Raw genomic sequence first — 19,143 nt, forward strand, 5'->3', positions numbered from 1 at the left:
TGATTTTTTATTGCAGACGATACCGAATAGTAATAAAAATAATAAACAAAAGGACGGTGAGAATTTAAAAAACAAAAAAACGTTAAAGGTCTCCAGCCTGGAGTAAAATTGAGGTCAATTTTTTGTCCTTTTTTTGTTTTGTTTTTCGATAACGTTTACGATATTTGGGAAATTTTTTTTTCTTATCGATAAGAAGGTTTGTTGTTGTTGTTGCTATAAAAAAAATCACTGGAGAATTCCAGATTTGACCTCTTGCGTAAAAATATAAAAAAATGATAAATATTTTGACGTTTCGTAATTTATTACTTTTCTTCATTACCCGTTAAAAAAATTTAACTCCTCCTCCCCTCGTCCTTTACCATCATCATCATCATCATCATTATCGTCATCATCATCGTCATCGTCATCGTCATCGTTACATAAATCACCGTAAAAGAAAACACACAATGACGTCATAGATTTTCGTTAATAACTCAAATAACGACGTCGAAAAATTTTTAATTTTTTGTTCTCTCTCTCTCTCTCTCTCAAATTCGACGTGATGATCATAATAATAACATCGATACCGACAACAACAACAAACACAACGAAGGACAAAAAACAAATTTGCGGTTGTTTGCTGGAGTTTACCGTTAATCCTCCGTCGTAAATAATTTCAGGCACATCAACTCCTATTACATGAAAAAATTTTTTTTTAAAAAAATTACCCGGAGGGTAAGCAAGGCAGGTACGTAGGTAGGTAGGTAGGTAGACGGGTAGGCGGTCTATCAGTCGGATTCGCAAAAAAAATTTTCGAAATATTTTATAATCGTCGCAAAAAAAAAAAAAAAAAAAAATTTCTCCAGCTGGAATAACAAAATAAAATGAAAACAATTAAAGGGAAGCGTGAACGACCTTTTAAACGCGATCGAAAGTTCTTTCGCGTGTTCATGAAAAACAAAAAAAAATTTTTTTCACTCTATCGTCGTCGTATTTTCTCTATTATTATTAATATTATTATTTTCCCCAACATTTCAAAATATAATTCTCATAGATTATTGACACTTTATTATTCTAAAACCACTTTATCAAAACGTACGTTCGTTCTTTATCAATTCAATATAAAAACAATATCGAATCATATTTTTTTAAAAAAAAACAAACGACGAATTAATAATAATAAAAGGCACGTGGCGTTAGAAAACAACTCGGGTAAAAAAATAATAAAAACGTAAACAAAAATATTTAAAAACATGTACACCACACACTCACCTTCCCGAATATTTTTCTCCAGGGATTTCCAGAATAAGGTACGTCGACGATAAATAAATAAAAAAAAAAAACAAAAACGACAACCAAACCAAACCAGGTATCTCTTCTATCTATCCCACGATAATATTTTTACACTAAATTATTATTATTAATAACAAATAAATAAATAAAATTTTAAATTAATAATATTAATGATAATAATAATAATAATTCGGTAGTATAAAATTATTTAAAAAAAAAAAAACAACGACGTTATAAAATAAACTCGCGATTTAAAACAAATTTTTTTTTCTTTTAACGATACGAATACAATAAAAATAATCAATCGATTATTTATTAATAATATTTTTTTTTGGGTAAATGTAACAACAAACAACAAACGAACCGAACAAACGCACAAACAACGAATACGAATAAAAAAATTTTGTTTTATTATTATTAACTCAATGAAACTTCGCACGCCACTGCGCGAAATGAAAACATTCCGATGATCTACAACGGCATGACTCTCTCTCTCTCTCTCTCTCTCTCTCCCTTGTTTTGATTTGAAAAAAAAAATCCTTCTTTTTATGTATTATTCGTTTGAAATATTTTTTTTTTAATTCCACACACGACGTTTTAGTTAGTTACGTTTTGTTTTTTTTTAACACAACACACAACAACACGCATTATGTTTTCAATTTGGTTAATACAAATAGTTTATAAACAAGTTTTTTTTTTTTTTTTTTTATACGCTTTGTTGATTATGTAGAATGAGAAACGACGATGAAAAAAAAAAAAACAGACGTGTACCGAGAAGTTCGTACCTAAATAAAAAATTAATACCCGTACTACTAAAACTATCATCATCATCATCATCATTTTTTTTTCTGTTGTAAACATTTTGTGTTTTTTTTTAATAAAGGGGGAGTATGTTTTTGTTTTTTCGGAGAGGGGAGTCTGATATTTGTATCTCTCGAGTTTTAAAATGATTTATACATTTAAAAATAATTTTAATGTTAAAAAAAAATTTCGAAAAGGTTATCATCAACAAACGAAACAAACCAAAACAAAAACAAACATCAAATTAATTGCTAATATCGAAAAAAAATTATTTTTATTTTTTTTTTTTAATATGCAAATTGTCATGCGTTTAAGTATAACAATTTGCCTAATTTAAAAAAAACAGGCGTAATTATTTTAGTATGTAAAAAAAGTTGAATTTTTATTAAACAGATGAAAATTTTCAATGTTTTTTTTTAAAATGCTGTCGTTGAATTTATGCTTTTTGTTTTATTAAACAACTTAGTAGGTTAATAAAACATAATCGTCAATGTTTAAATAAGGAACGTTCCATTTTATGTTTTTGACCTCATTACAACCGTCGCGATGACAATTTTTTTTTTAACAAAGGTAAATTCCATTCGATCAAGTCATCGCATCGCATTTCGATTTTTTGTTTTGGTCGATGAAATGATGACGTCATCAAATTCAACGCGAAAATGTTTAATTAAACGTTTATTCACAAATTAGACATGATATCATTTATCATATAATCGTAAAGTTCTTTCTTAACATTTTTCGACAGTACGAAATCCAAATGTGAAAATTTCGGATAATCTACCAGAAAAGTATTTTTTACGCTTGTCATTTGTTTCACCAACCTTTTAACATCAGGTATGGTCGACAGCAAATCGTTTTTACCCAAATATAAATACGTTGGAGCCGTTATGTTTTTCAAATTGTAATCCGGTGGTTTAACCGAACCGTATTGAATGAAATTTTTTAATTTACCATAATCGTACTGACGAAATTTTCCTACCACGTAAAAAAAAACCAAATGATAATAATAATAATGCTGATGAAGGTACATTTAAAAAAAAAAAAAAAACTCACCGGATTGAACGAGTTGAGCGTAATGATTAACACCCTTAACGGAATAACCACCGGAAAAATGATTTAAAAGCACGTCTAAAACCGCCTGAAAACATTCAATCAATCAATCAATCATTCAATTGTTTCATATAAAACTTCTAATCATACCTGATCGTATTCACGTGGATCGCTTCCGACCAATAAATAAATAACGCTTAAACATAATCGAACTTCTATTTTCAAAGGTTCGCAAATGATTTTTCCAAGTCTCGTCAACCATCCTCCATGCGATATAAATTCTCCATCGCCAAAAAGTTTCGATATGATCTGAAAACATAACGATTCGAATTAGATACAAACACTAAAAAATAATAATAATAATGATGATGATAATGATAACAACCATAAATTCTTTTGATAAAGGGGCTAAAAAACGTAGTAATAAACTTTTGACGTTTTTCATGTAAGCGATCGGAGCCATTAATTGCGCGACTTGAATTTTTTTATTATATTCCGGTTTTTCCGACATTAAAACAAAATACATGGTCGTGCCCATGGAATGTCCGACGTAAATTAATTTTTTTTCATTTGTTTTCTGGAGAACGAAATCGATTTGGGATGAAATATCGTAAACGCCGCATTCGTGCCAACTGAAAGAAAAGGAAGAAAAAAAATGGAGCATGTTATACAAACGATTAATAAATTTTTTTTCTTGCTTGCTTACGTATAATCCCAAAATTCGTATTCGTCCGGTTTTAATTTAACGTTCGCTCTGGAATAAATGTTACCCCGAACGTTACCCAACCACACGTCGAATCCCAAATCTGCTAAAATAAAAGCTGGAGAACAAAAAAAAAAATCATGAAAATGAATATAACGAATTTTCGACCAAAACATTCATACTAACCCAAAGAATTGTTTGGAACGGTCAAAAGAAAAAATTCAGAACTGCAAAAAAGTCCGTGCTGGAGAAAAACTGGAGGTTTTTTCCCCTCATCCCCCATCGTTTTATTTTTACCGTGTGGTATCCTGTGCATTTCTATCAAATAACCATCTTCTGTTTCTATCATGTGCGCTTCTGCCGGGTATCCATATTTTTTTATTATTTGCAACTGATAACAAAAAATTTATTATCATCATCGCGAGAGAATTTTCACAAGTAAAAACAAACAAAAAACACGACGGGAAAATTTTTTTTTTTTTTTTGTCGAATAAATTTGTATAATACAAACCGTATTTAAATATTCATTCGGTGATTGGTTGTATTTTTGTACCGTTTGTCCGACAACAATTAAAAAATTAAATAAAAAAAAAAATTTTATAACAAACGAATTATGGCACTTTTCGTCCATCATTTTATGATGAACAAAATCAACAACAACAACAAAAATTAATACGAACAAACTATTTAAATAAAAACAAACGATTCGTTCAAGGATTAATATGGAGAATAATAAACTTTGGACCGTCGACAACGACAACCACAACCGCGACAACAATGGCGATTAATATTGTGTCACTTTATCCAATATGATTCAATGTCATCATCATCATCATCGGTATGCCATTCATTAGGTGATAGCGACCACAAATTTTTCTGTTGTTCCCTTAAAAATAATCTGGAATTGTTATGAAATAATCAAAAATAATAATAATAATATATTTTCTGGAGTTAAAACGACGTGAAATTTTCTTTTACATTTACAACATCGTGGGCAGTTGTGATAACGAATATTGATAACAAAATCTCATTACTTCCTTTTAGTTTGTCTACTATCGAACGCAACAAACGAATGCGGGGGGGGGGGGTGAGAGGGAAAAACAAACAAACAAAAAATTATTTTTCATCCAGGAAGATTGAAAAAAAAATAAATAAATAAATAAAAAATTTTTTTTCTCCTTCCCGAAATCGGATTTTTTATTTAAACCTTTTAGGTCCGCCATTTTGTTTTTTTTTTTTTTCAATAACAAAGGTTTAATTGGATTGACCTTAATTAATAATCGATAAAGTCATTTTGGTTAAAAAAAAGTTTTGGAAAGGTTTCGCAAAAAAAAAAACAACCGAACATACGCCATGATGTAACCGACCGCTCCGTCACGCCCACTTCCTCCTCCTCCTTCTCCCTTCCTCCTTTCCCTCTTCCCTCCTACTCCTCCTACTGCTCCCCTCCCCTCCCCTTATCAAAAAAATTTCAAAAACTCTTCAAAAAACCACTTTAAAAAAAAGGGATCAGGTGTTAGAGTGACCTTGAAATCTTTAAAATCTTGTGATAAACGTTATCAACAGCTTTGTATAAAAAAAATTGATATAATTTAAAAAATAAATAAATAATATCTTTTTTTAATTAATTAATAATAATAATAATAATAATAATAATAATAATAATAATAATAATAATTAAAAACATTTTATTTACATCAAAAAAAAATTAATAGTAATAATAATAAATTTTTGGAGTCTTATCAGTCATTCTCTGAAGGGTTCAGCCTTTTACGTTTAACATTCGTAACTGGAATAATGTTTATCCAAAACGGATAAACTGGAATTTTTTTTTTTCATTATTTACGGATACTTGTTGAGAATTTCTACAACTTTATCATAGAGTAAAAATTTAGCATCTATGGCGTAAATAAAATCCAAATGATTAAATTTCGAGTATGGTACTTTGTATACGTTAATTATGTTTGGAAGCTGCGACTCCAGCTGTTTGACGTCTTTTATAGATGCCAACCAATCGTTTGTAGCGTAATATAAAGCTATGGGAACGTTAATGGAGCTCACGTTGTAATCCGGTGGAAATATTGAATCGTATATTTTTAAATTTTCAAATAAACCGTAATCGTAATGTCTGAACTTTCCTGAAAATTCCAGAAAAAAAAAATTATAATAATCGAAATAAGGCAAAAAATTTACACGTCCGATGCTTATAATATTTACCGCTGGAAATCCCTTGTGCGTAATGAATTAATTGTTTCGTACTTGCTCCAGCAGGTACGTGACCTAGGACGGCCGGTAAAATCGTCTGAAACGTTTTTCATTATCATTATCATCATCATTATTATTATAAATGGATTGAAATGAATTTTTTTTTATTTACCCTGTTGAGTTGTGGTTCGTCGAAACCGCACAACAAAAAGAAAACGTTGGCGCAAACATTTTGTAGACTTGGAAATTTATCGTGGCACATGGTACGTCCGATTTCGTTTAAAAATTCCGATTGCGGAAGGAATTCGTGCATACCGACGAGTTCTGCCACGATCTTTTACCGGAAACAGAAAAATTTGTGGTTAGTCGTCGTGCCCGGGAGGGAGGGGGTTGGATTGGGGGCTAGTAAAATTACCTCCGTTGCTTTGTAAAAAATTGTCATGGCTTTTATAAACGGACTCGCTAAATTTTTCATGTAAGCAACCGGTGACAACGCGTGCATGGTGGCAATTTTTTTATGATATTCCGGATATAAAGCACCGAAAACGAAAAATTGTGTCGTGCCCTGAGAATGACCGATGTAATGTAAACTCTTCTGCTGCGTTTTTTCCAAAATAAAATCTATCAAAGCGGGTAAATCGTATTTTCCCATTTCGTGCCACGTGAATTTCCAAAACGTCGCATTTGTCGGTTTTAAACTTTGATGACGTCTCGATAAACTATTGCCACGATTGTTACCCAACCAAACATCGAAACAATTATCGGCCAAAATATATCCTGTCGGTTAAAAAAAAATTTTTTTTTAATTCTTCCGGTTAAATGAAAAAATATTTGACGGGGTGGGGGATGGGGGGGTTCGAACGTACCCAAAGCTTTTTTAGGTCCGGTTATGAGAAAATCAAAAGCGCTGCTTAAAAGACCGTGTTGTAAAAGTACCGGTCTTTTCAACATCAATTGCCTACAATTTTTACCATACGGTATTCTATAAAGTGTTAATAAATAACCATCTTCGGTTGTCGTGGTGTACGTTTCGACCGGATATCCATATTTTGTAACCAGTTCCGGCTTGAAAAAACAAATGATAATAATAATAATAAATTTTACAAATACGAATTTTTTTAAAAACAAATTTTAAACGTAAAAAAAAAAAAATTACCACTTCGAGATCGGAATCTTCTAATATCGATTTATCCGTACCGAATTCGCTGTCGGATTTTACCGGAAACCGACATAAAAATAAAAAAAAAATTAATAATAATAAATTTAACGCTCTTATCATCATTATTAATGTAATAATCACATTTGATATTTGATTAACGATCGATTTTTCATTACTGAAGCGATAAATATATTTTTATATATATATACACATCAGTTTTCTTTTATCAATTTGATAACAATCGAGTGTTTCGTGAGATGCGATTTGTTCTCACCTCCCCCTACTCCTCCTCCTCTTTTCCCTCCACCTTCTCCTCCTTCCCCCCATCTGAAAAATTTAAAATTTACCGAAAAGTGTCATCTTTTCATGTTTTATCTTATAAATTTTTTTTTCTTTTGTATAAAAAAATCTGATTTGATTAGTCACGTGATATTATTCAAAAAAATCGGCAGTATTGATAAGAGATAACGTTTTAGGCGAATAACGATTGATTTAAACGAAAGATGGAGGTAAAAATAAAATTCAATTTTTTTTTTGCAATTTTAAATAACTTTAAAATTTTTTCTTCCTCTTCCTCTTCCTCCCCACCCCCACAATTTATTTAATTACGAATTTTAAAATTCAAGGAGGATGGTGGTGATTAAGGGGGGGAGGTTATGAAAATGTTTACTTGGACGAAAAAAAAATTTTTTTTATCAGAAAAAAAAAAAACGGTGGCGTGATCGTAAAATATTTTATTGATCATTGATTATCTTGCAATACTTTTTCTATTTTGTTGTTGTTGTTGTTGTTGTCGTTGTTGATATTCGCCTAAAATCAAAACAAACATTTTCTTATCATTACTCGTCTCACGAAAAAAAAAAAACAATCTTATCAATCTTTTTTTTTTTTTTTTTTTTTTTTGTATCATCATCATTGACATATTAAACAAATGTAAAAATTTTTCCTTTGTTATTAAAAAAAATATTGTCCATTGAATATTATTTTGAATGTTTGTTTGTTCGTTTGTTTGTTTTTTAAGATTACAATCGGATTTATTCCGTTTGTTACCAAGGAAAAATCATAAATAATAATAATAATAGTAAAATTTTTTTCTCTTCTTCGATCCATCACCGAAATTATTCGAGATTTTAATTTCGTTTAAATTTTCTTTTTGAACTTAATAAATTTTTTAATAATTAATAAGTTAATAACAAACAAATAAGAATAATTATTAACTATGTACATAAACCGGAAATGTTAATTTAAAATAAAAACTGTTTGATTTCCCCTCTCCCCCTCCTCGATATTCTTCAATTTCGTAAATGTAAAGATTTTTATAAATCGTTAACGACGTTTAATAAAAATTTATTAATACATAAATAAAATAAAATAAAATATTTTCAAAATTATTAATCGTTTGTTTATTAAAAAAATAAAACGCACCGACTCATGCGCACATACATAATAATAATAATAATAATAATTAATAATTTTGTACTCGAATCAAAAAAAAAATTTTCTCTACTATAATTTTTTTTTTTTTTATTAAAAAAGTTAATAAAAGTTATTTCGATACATATATGCGCATTTATTTAAAATCTAATTAATAATAATAATAATAATAATAATAATAATAATAATAATAATAACTTATTAACTTAATCGATTCGTTAATTAAAAATACTTTTTTTTTTTTGCGTATTAAAAACTTTTACGACTTTATCACTTTTTTTTTTTTTTACTTTCCTTTATCACTTTTTAATTAAATTATCACAGATTCGTATTAATAAGACGTGAGTGAATGAAATCATTATCATCATCATCATCATCATTATTATCATCATCACAGATAAGTATTGAATAAGTTAATAGTGGGTTCGTAGAGTAAAGTATCCGCTTTGGTCCCCCAAAGATAATCCATGTGATTGAATTTAGGATGTTTGACTTTGAGTTTTCCGACAACGCTTTTAAGTCTCGATTCCAAATGTTTTAAATCCTAAAATGTCAATAACCTCTTATCAGTTATCACTGGAATTAACGTACATAATAATAATAATAATTAACATTCAAAAATATAATTTCCCGAGGGTGAATTATTTTATGGAGTTAATTCCTCTAATTTAATTTCTTTTTTTTCTTTTTGTGTGTGTTCGGATATTTTCATCGAAAAAATGACGTGGAAGTAGAATAAAAAAAAAACGTTGCGGTAGACTAAACGCAATTTTAGAAAAAAAAAAAAAAAAAAACGTTACACAATAATTTTGTAATAAATAAAAGAAGACGATTAATTAAAAAAAAAAAAATCCCATTCGAGGTTAGGTCAATTATGCAAAATAATAATGATAATAATAGTAAAAAAATAGGAAAAGTGGGAGGAGATAAAAAAGGAAATCCTATTTTCTATTTTCCTTTGTAAATAACTATAATTTTCCAATTCTGAAATCACGATACTTACGTTCTCGTCAACAATATAATCGTTTGAAGAATATGTTAAAAATATCGGAGCCGTAATATTTTCAATTTTATATTCCGGAGGTTCCGGTTTACCATAAATTTTCATATTATAAATTTTTCCATAATCGTATGGTCTAAATTTATCTGGAGAAAAAATGATAAGAGATATAATTTAATTTCGAATCTGGAAAAAAGCTTAAAAAAGGGGGAAAAAAAATACCGGAAACTGCAATTTGTATGTAATGTATGTACTCTTTTAAAGAACCGCCATCTGGAAAATGTGTCAAATACACGGGAAACATCGTCTGGAATAAAAAAGAAAAAAATCTGAAAAATTATCCAGTAATTATTAAGGATTTCTCAAAAAAAAAATATTAACCTGATTGAAAAGATCGTAATTGAATCCGACAACTAAAAAGAAAATTTTCGCACAAGTTTCCTTTGTCGGCGAATTATGACCGCAAAGTTGTTGTCTTAAAAGTAAAGTTTTACTATTGACTCCAGGCAACGCGATTGTGCTCAATACATTCGAATATTTCTGAAACCGGAAACGCATCAATTAAATAAATAATTTATATCACAGTGATAAAGAAATAAAAAAAATTTTTTTTTTTTTTATTTAAATCCTTGCCATAACTTCTCCAGCGGATTTCTTATTGAAAAATGTTTTCAAAACTGGACTTTTTGCATTTTTTATGTACGCCACTGGAGCGTATAAATTAAGCAAATGAAATTTTTCATTGAATTCCGGTCGTTCGGAAAGTAAAACGAGCGCCATTGTCGTACCTCTAGAATGTCCTACGTAAAATATTTTTTTTTGACCTGTTGACCCGATTATGTAATTCGTCATGGCGGCCAAATCGTAACATCCTTGTTCGTGAAAACTATATCGAAACGAAAAAAAAATATACGAACGTTCTATAAGATAAAAACAAATGATAATGAATGTTGATAACGAGTTCAAGGTTAAATAATAATAATAATAATTTAATCTCGCATTGAGGGGGAAATAATAATAATAATAATTATACTCATCTTGTGATGAGGTTCAAAGGTCACGATAAAAAATTTATTATTTTCCAGACTAAAACTTTACGAACCTGAAAAACTTTTTTTTCTTTTTTAACGAAATCCCTTATTCGAAAGGTAAATTATTATTATTATTATTATTATGTACCTGAAATTCCAGTATTTCCTATCGTCTGATGATAAAGTTTTGTGTTTTTGGGAATAACTATTCCCTCTCGAATCACCCAACCAAACATCGTAACCCGCATTCGATAAGAGAAAAGCTAAATTTAAAAAAAATAAAATTAATAATGAAGTCATAGAGTAAATAAACATTTTGTCGTTAGAATTTACTACGTACGTAAGGATTTAACACCGTTTAATACCCAATTATCGGATCTTCCACCGATGCCATGTTGGATTAATACCGCGGGTTTTTTTTTATTTTTCAAATCTTCAGTATCGGTTTTTTTACCGGTTATTCTATGTAATTTTAATATGTAACCGTCTTCCGTTGTTACACTATGAATTTCCGCTTTGTATTCATATTTTTCTGTAAAATCCGACTGGAAAAATATTACGAAAGATAATCATCATCATTATCATAATGATAAAAAACAATTTAATAAAAAATTATATCACGTATTCTTTTTTTTTTTTATGTTAAATTAAATACCCGGAAGTTGTCATAAAAACGCCATTTTGTTTTTAATATTTTTTTCATTGACCATAGGTTAATTTTTTTTTTGTTTGTTTGTTCGTTTGTTTGTTACCACTGTTGGAGAGTAATTTGAGAGAGGGGTGGAGATGATAGGGGATGGGGTGAAAATATAAAATCAATATTTAATGTAAATAATTCGAATTTAATTACGTCGGGAAAATAAGTCACGAAAACTCACAAATAAAAAAAATAAAAAACCCCCCGGGGAGAGGAGAGAGGAAAAGAGTGGGGGTGGGAGGAGGGAAAAACAAATTGTATGCAACTTGTCAACATACAAAAAACAACCGAAAGAGGAAATTTTTTTTTTTTTTCATAACCACAAAAAAAAAAAAATTTTCTTTAAGGTCGCGAAACTAATTCTAATTATTTAATTATTAACTTTCAAGTTATTATTATTATTATTATTATTATTTTAATCAAACCGACAGACAATCACAACAACAAAAACAACAACCGGATTGAAAATTTTTTTATAAAAAATTCTCATCAAATTTTTTATTTATTTTTCCCCTCCTTTAATTATTTAATTTAAAATTCAAAATTTAAACCTTGAACGAAATACACGTTCTTGTATTTATTATTATTATTATCATTATTATCATTATCATTATTATTATTAATATAATTATCTAAATAAGACAAACTTTTTCCGCTGTCGGAATTTAATTCTCCTAATTAAATTACATCTAAAATCTATTTTTAAAAACAAAAATATTAATAATAATAACAATAAATAGTTAGAACTTTTTTTAAAACAACGCCATTAACAAATTATTAATAATAATAATAATAATAATAAAACATCGATGTTAAACAATTTTTTTTGTTTCGTTTGTTTCTGCAATAACCGAAAACCCCGAATTCGTTTGTCGTTCCTCGTTGGGTTTATTTATTTTTTTCACGCGAATTTCAGGGCCTTATTTATAAAAAAAAAAAGGCCTCTGGAAACGCTTTTTCTCCCCCCTCCTCTCTCTTCGAAAACCGTCTGGATCGTGCTTCGTGACGTCACTTAAAAAATTAATAAGTAAAATTATCCAAATCGAATATAAAACCCCGACACTATCCAATTATTTATTTTTAACGTTAACGTTATATGTATTCAGTAATAATAATAATAATAATAATAATAACTTATAATTAATAATAATATTAATAATAATAATTAATAATAACAATAATAATAATAATTTTACCCATCAACGGTCATGGTACTATAATTTAAAATCGAAATATTATTATTATTATTAATTCTTCCGGTTTCCGTCGTTTTCTATCACCTTCCGCTCCTTGTTTTTATTCCTTTTTTTTCAATACTTTCTTCATCGAAAACCATCAATCGATTATTTATTTATTAATTAATTTTCATTATTATTATTTAAACGAGTAATAAAAAAAAAAAAACGTTTATTATGTATTGTAAGGGTTAGTGTGACAATGTGAATCGGTATGCGTATGCATCGTCGTTCTATGTCAAGGACGGTAATTAATTATTATTATTATTATTACTCGTTTTAAAAGTAATTTTTTTTTTGTAACGTAAAAAAAAGTTTTCGTTGTTTTTACCGTGAACCTTTTTTGTTTTTCTTTACAGAACGAAAGATTTCCTATTTTTTCATCGTATAAAAATTCGAGTAATAAAAAAAAAAAAATAATAATAAGTATTTATTAAAAAAAATTTATTACTTTATTTATTTATTAATAAAACAACAACGACGACAAAAACGACAAATAAAAAGTAATAACCGTTAAATTGAATCATTTGTAAAAAAAAAAAAAATAATAATGATAATGATTTACGTCGTACGTTATTATTACCAATGATAATAATAATAATGGTAATAAATCAATAATAATAATAATAATAATAATAATAATAATAATAATGTCATTAATTAAATATAAATAAATAAATTTTTTAATATTATTATTATTATTGAGATTCATTATCATCGTCTTTCACGTAACGACTTATGGCAATTAAATTTTTTCTATTTTTTTAATAATTCGCGAAATGGTAACAAATTAATGAGTGATAAGAAGAAGAAAAAGAAAATTTTATTACTTTATTATTACCCACCGTGAAAATTTTTTTAACACTCACCGTTTTTTTCAATATGTCCGACAATTCCGTAGAGGATCTCCTTGGAAGTTTTCTCGTTTTGTAAATTAATCCATCCGACGAACAAAATTTTAAAAGGTATAAGAAAATTATTGATGACGTCACGACGGAAAATTTCATTTTGTAACGATTATTATTATTATTATTATTATTATTACTCTTAATTAAACGGAAAATCGGAAATTATTTAAACTTTTGTTTAATTGGTTTCTATATGAAAACATCTGTGTAAAAAAATAAATAAATAAATAATTAATTACTTTTATTAATACCGTAATTTTGTAAGGTATAATTTAATAAATTTATTTATTAATAATTTTTTTATTTGTACTCTTATGTAAATAAAATAAAGAATTAGAAAACGAGCATTTATTAATTAATTAATTAATTAAAACGAACATTGTCGTGCGACAAAATTATATTTAATTAAAATAACAAAAAATTTATTTATTTATTTATTTTTTATTTTTTTTTATCACCGTATAATAATCTTATGTAATTAATGATGACGTCATAAAAAAGTAATAATAATAAAAGCGTATCACGATAAAGGAAAAATGGTAATGAAAAATTTTCCAATTCGTTTTCCTTTTCCTTTTATTCGACTATTTTCGAATTAAAAAAAAATAAAAAAAAATTTCTCGTTATTTATTTATTATTATTATTATTATTATTATTATTACGCGTAATTAATTAACTAATTTAAATGTAATGCAAATAAAATTTAAAATAGGGTAATAAAAACAATCGAAAATTTAAAAAAAAAAAAGAAAATTTTTAACGATTTGTGACAGTGATATTGATTTGAAGTCATCGCATAATCAAATTAATGAACGAAATTTTGCAAAAATCCAATTACAAATTAAAAAAAGAATAATTAAACAAACAGACAAACAAACAAACAACAAACGAACAAACAAACAAACAAACGAACAAATCAAAAAAAAAATAATTAAAAACAAACGAATAAAAAATTTTTCGACGAGGAAAAAAAACAAAAAATTACTAACGAAAATAAAAGAAAAGAAAAATAAATTATTTTTTAAAAAAATTTTCGCGGTAAAAAAAAATAGCGGGAAAATTTAAATTCAAAATTTAAAAAAAAACTGACCGTTAAAAAAAAAAATTACAAAATCGTCGAACAAAACGAATAATAGCACACTTCGGAAAATATTATCCGAAAAATTGTTAACGATTTTTCTTATAGAAAAAATAATAATAATAATAAAATGTCTTCTGCTAGAGGTTTTTTTTTTCGAAAAAAAAATTTTCTTTAGAACTCGCACAAGATTGACTTACCAACTAACTGATAGTAAATAATCCAAGTTTTTTAAACTTATGAACGTCGTGAAAAATTTATTTCCGCGACGTCTTTGTCAAAAAATTAACGGCTGAAAAGAAAAAAAAAAAAAAGAAAATGGCTACCTTGATGGTCCTAGTGAAGAACGTTAGAAAAATAAATAAATAAATAAATAACGTTGGGGGGCAACGTGATATAAAGAGAGAGGGGGCAAACAATTATCAAGAGGCTGGGCAAAAATTTTAATTTTTTTTTTTCTTTCTGTCTATTAATAATAATAATAATAATATTACCCGTTGATAATAATACCAAATTATCATTATTATTATTATTATTATCATTATTAATAATTTTTTTTTTTATTACCGTTTGCGTAATTTTCCCGGTTTTTTTTTTCGTTAAGGTCACGTTTGTTTTTTAAAGAATTATTATTGAGAGACAGATGAATATGAAAATATCACGTTTTTATACAGCAGACGACAGAAAAAAAAAATTATTTTTTTCATTGACGATTTTTAATGACTTTTAAAATTGACCTCCCCTGCTCCCTCCCCCTTTCCCGTTAACCCTTTTCCTTTCTCTCTTTTTTTTTTATTTGTTTTTAAATTCGACAAAAAAAGGAAAAAATTTTTTTTTTTTTTCAAATTTTTACCCGGGGCCTAAAATTTTTTTTTTTTGCATTCAAGGTTAATTCATTCTAAAATGTATAAAAAAAGAAAAAAAAGAAAAAATTCTTCTGCCACGCCTTTTTCTATCATTCTATCCTTCAAAAAAATTGAAAAAAAAAAAATCTTCTTATGGTTATATTTAATTATTTAAATTTTTTTTACCGTTCACTCCTTTTCCGTTTTTTTTTTTTTTAACCGTTTTAATATTTTTTTTTTGTCGTGGTATTAGCCTTCAATTTCATTAAAACGTTTCGTTAATTAAAACTGCATACAAATCCCAATCGATTTTCGCAATAAAAAAAAAAACAAACTCAATCTATTACGATTTATCATTTTAAAAATTTTCCTTCTTTTTTTTAAAATAAATTTTCCCGCCAAAAAAAAATAAAATTTAATTTTTTTTATACGTTTTAATTTTTTTTTTTTGTCGCAATAAAAAAGAAAATTTTTGTTGTAATTTTCGTAATTTTTCTTTTAAATTAAAAGTTAAGTTTAAGGTTTCTTCTGACACGATTTTTTGCTTTTTTTTTTCATTACCTCGACAACCTATTTAATTATGTCGTATACGCAATAAACATTTTACACGACACAAAAAAGTGACAATAAAATTATTTAACGTTTCGGTTATTATTATTATTATTATTTTCACTTTTTAATCACGACGAATTTGTTTTTTTTTTTTGGAGGAATTTTTCTCATTCCAGATTTTTGTGCTAAAAGTCCTAAAATATCGATGGTTGCTTTGATACCACGGCTATTGGTGGCCTGGATGACTGACTCCCTTTTACATCCTGGATATTCCCATATTTCGTTTCTGTTTTTTGTCTGCGATACTTTTTTCCGACGGTACGCGTCCTTCAATTAGTTTATTGAGTTTGTCGGGTAGCACCCATTTCCGTTTATCAATATCGAACAACCGGAAGTCAAATAATCGTCAATTTTCAACTATCCATAACAATTTCTAACAATTTTCATTTCTAACAATTTATAACTTTTGTACCTTTTCGCAATTGTGGTCCTGCCTGTGCAGTTTAATTTCAGGTTTTAAGTTTTCAGGTTTCATTTCTTTTATTATCATTATTATTTTTACCCGTGCAATGGTTTCAGTCATTCAATTGAATTGTTTAAATATAATTTTTTAAATAAAAAACAGCCGATCGTAGTATAGAAAATCATCGTACCTGGCACCGAATGGTATTAAATCGTTTGGAAATAATAATTATAATAATAATAATAATAATAATGATAATGATAATTATTAATTAAAGAGAATCCATATTTAATACGAAATAGCGATTCGAAGCATTTTTTTTTCACTTCAATTCATAAAAATATTTTTTTTTTTTGTTTATCAAATCCGGAGAATTTTCCAGAAGAAACTTATCGAATCGACACTTTTTTAACACAACAAACATATACAACCACTCGTAACAACCAACAACATGATAAGAAAAAAAAATACGCATGATTATATGCGTAAACAACTTGTGTAATACCGATTTAACACAACAACCGGTAGTTTTATAAATAAAAATAACCAAAGTGATACCTGTCGATTGTTTCGTTACATCAGTTGTTTGTTTGTTATTTAAAAAAAAAAAAATTCCGTTGAAAAAAAAGCAACACAACAAGAAAATTGTAAAAAAACATTAGTAAAAATTTAAATAAATGAATTCTTACCTGTTGTCGTTTGTTTGTTTGTTTGTTTTTTTTATTACAACCTAAGTTATAATTTTCCGACGTGAAAATTTTTTTTTTTCAAATTTAAAATTTTGCGCATTCGAATGATTACTAAAAAAAAAATTACATTCTTATAACTACGTCATAAAATTTTATATATCGCACAATTAAAATCGATGCAAAAAAAACATAAAAAAAACATAAAAACACAAAAAACACACAAAACACAAAAAAACAAAAACTTAAAAATAAATTTTATATAATTTTCCTTTCTTATCAATTTGAAAAAAAAACAATAACGATTTTCTTTTTAATTTTTTTTTTTATTGAGCTTTTCAAATGAATCACATTTACAAAATAAACCGATCAAAACTATCAATCAATCAATCAATCAATCAATAATTAATTAATTAATTTTCTTTTGTTTCGTTCGAATTTTTACTTCCATGAAATTTGCAAACTGTAATAAAAAAAAAATGAAAAATGAAAAAAATTTTTTTTTTTCTATTTAAAACCGCGTAAATTTTCACGTTTCAATTATTTTCTTATCATTATTATTATTATTATTATTATTTTATTTCATAATCATCATCATTATCATCGCGTAGTTTTTATTTAAAAAAAAAAAATAAAATAATAATTTTATTTGTTTAAAAGTAAAAGAAAAAAAAAATTTTCTTTTTTCTTAAATCTTTTCCTCATGTTTTCTTTCAAACGAACTCGACGCCATTTTGTAGACGACGCCATTTTGAAAATGGCGTCGTCTTTTTTGTGACGTCATTTTATTTTTCTCAAAATTTACGATGATTATTATTATTTTTAAAAACAAATCGTGCAAAATCTTTTTGAAAAACGATAATAAAAAAAAAAAAAAAAATTAAGTAATAAAAATTTTTCCGAAACGATTTTTCCGAAGAAAATGGTCGCGTTTTTGATAACTCTTATCACTTGTTTTAACTCCTAAAAATTTTAAATTATACTTTTTTCAATACAATTTCTCACGTTGCTTACGTATTATTATTTAAAAAAATTTTAACGGTTTACGTAAAAATTTATTAATCTATCGATTGGATAATCCATCGAACTCGCGTTGAGTAATCATTAATTATTAATTATATCAAATCCATAAGATAAACATAAAAATTTTTTCATGCTCTTATTATTATTATTATTATTATTATTTAAACCAAAAAAAAAAAAAAATAAGTTTAACGTTTTTATTATTACGGTTAAATAAAAAAAAAAAAAACAAAACCGGCGCGTGACGTAATCAATAATATTTATCGGCATGTTTTAATCGCAAAATTTTTTAAATTTATTATTGTCATTATTAATAGTATCATTATCATCATCATTTTAAAATTAATAAATTTTCCACTTTTAATAAATATATTTTTACATTTACCCCACGACATTTCTAATTACACGACTTAAATTATAAAAATTATCCCAAAAAAAAAAAAAAAATATAGAGAATTATTGTCACGTGATTAAATTTTAATAAATGTATTATTTTTTCCATAAAATCCCTTCCGATTAATTAATTACGTAATCAATTAATTTTTATTAAGAAAAAAAACACATATTAATAATAATAATAACAGCATTAAATTATTTAAAAAGAAGAAAAAGAAAAAACCGTTGAAATCTTATTAATTTTAATTTATTTAAAAAAACTTATAATAAATAAATACATAAATAATTGATTGAAAAAAAAAAATAAAGTACGATTATTGATAATAATAATAATATAATAGATATACATAAGTACTTATTAAAAAAATTTTATACGTTTGGTTTATATCACAAAATAATTGATGACCCAGAATACGACGAGATCGTATTCAAATTAATTAATTAATAAATTTAAATTTTTCTATTGAAAACATTTTAAATAATAATAATAATAATAATAATAATACTGTTGGCGGTTGTGAGACGAAGCAAAAACCGATTTAAATAAGAGTAGAAGTATGGAATAAATATTTATTACGGGGTAATTTTTTTTTTAGTCCATTTGG

The 19,143-nt window shown here is 26.5% G+C and overlaps 3 protein-coding genes across 3 annotated transcripts; all 3 read right to left on the reverse strand.

Moving 5' to 3' along the window:
* Positions 1–2,752: 2,752 nt before the first annotated feature.
* Phum_PHUM007920 (Gastric triacylglycerol lipase precursor, putative) lies at positions 2,753–4,457 on the reverse strand (the record flags this gene model as incomplete). Its single annotated transcript, XM_002422664.1, has 7 exons — positions 2,753–3,048; positions 3,127–3,211; positions 3,274–3,432; positions 3,560–3,755; positions 3,830–3,944; positions 4,013–4,217; positions 4,338–4,457. 7 exons carry the CDS (start codon positions 4,455–4,457, stop codon positions 2,753–2,755), a joined length of 1,176 nt encoding a protein of 391 aa, XP_002422709.1.
* A 1,211-nt stretch (positions 4,458–5,668) lies between these two features.
* Phum_PHUM007930 (Lipase 3 precursor, putative) lies at positions 5,669–7,310 on the reverse strand (the record flags this gene model as incomplete). Its single annotated transcript, XM_002422665.1, has 6 exons — positions 5,669–5,964; positions 6,044–6,128; positions 6,204–6,365; positions 6,447–6,808; positions 6,898–7,096; positions 7,251–7,310. The coding sequence occupies 6 exons, from the start codon at positions 7,308–7,310 to the stop codon at positions 5,669–5,671; spliced, it is 1,164 nt and encodes a 387-aa protein (XP_002422710.1).
* Positions 7,311–9,015: 1,705 nt separating this feature from the next.
* Phum_PHUM007940 (uncharacterized protein) lies at positions 9,016–13,594 on the reverse strand (the record flags this gene model as incomplete). The annotated part of the gene is made up of 7 exons (XM_002422666.1): positions 9,016–9,168; positions 9,628–9,770; positions 9,847–9,931; positions 10,006–10,164; positions 10,264–10,510; positions 10,989–11,200; positions 13,457–13,594. The coding sequence occupies 7 exons, from the start codon at positions 13,592–13,594 to the stop codon at positions 9,016–9,018; spliced, it is 1,137 nt and encodes a 378-aa protein (XP_002422711.1).
* Positions 13,595–19,143: the final 5,549 nt, after the last annotated feature.

Source organism: Pediculus humanus, genomic scaffold (genome assembly GCF_000006295.1).
Source record: "Pediculus humanus corporis 1103172107368 genomic scaffold, whole genome shotgun sequence".
Taxonomy (NCBI): Eukaryota; Metazoa; Arthropoda; class Insecta; order Psocodea; family Pediculidae; genus Pediculus; species Pediculus humanus.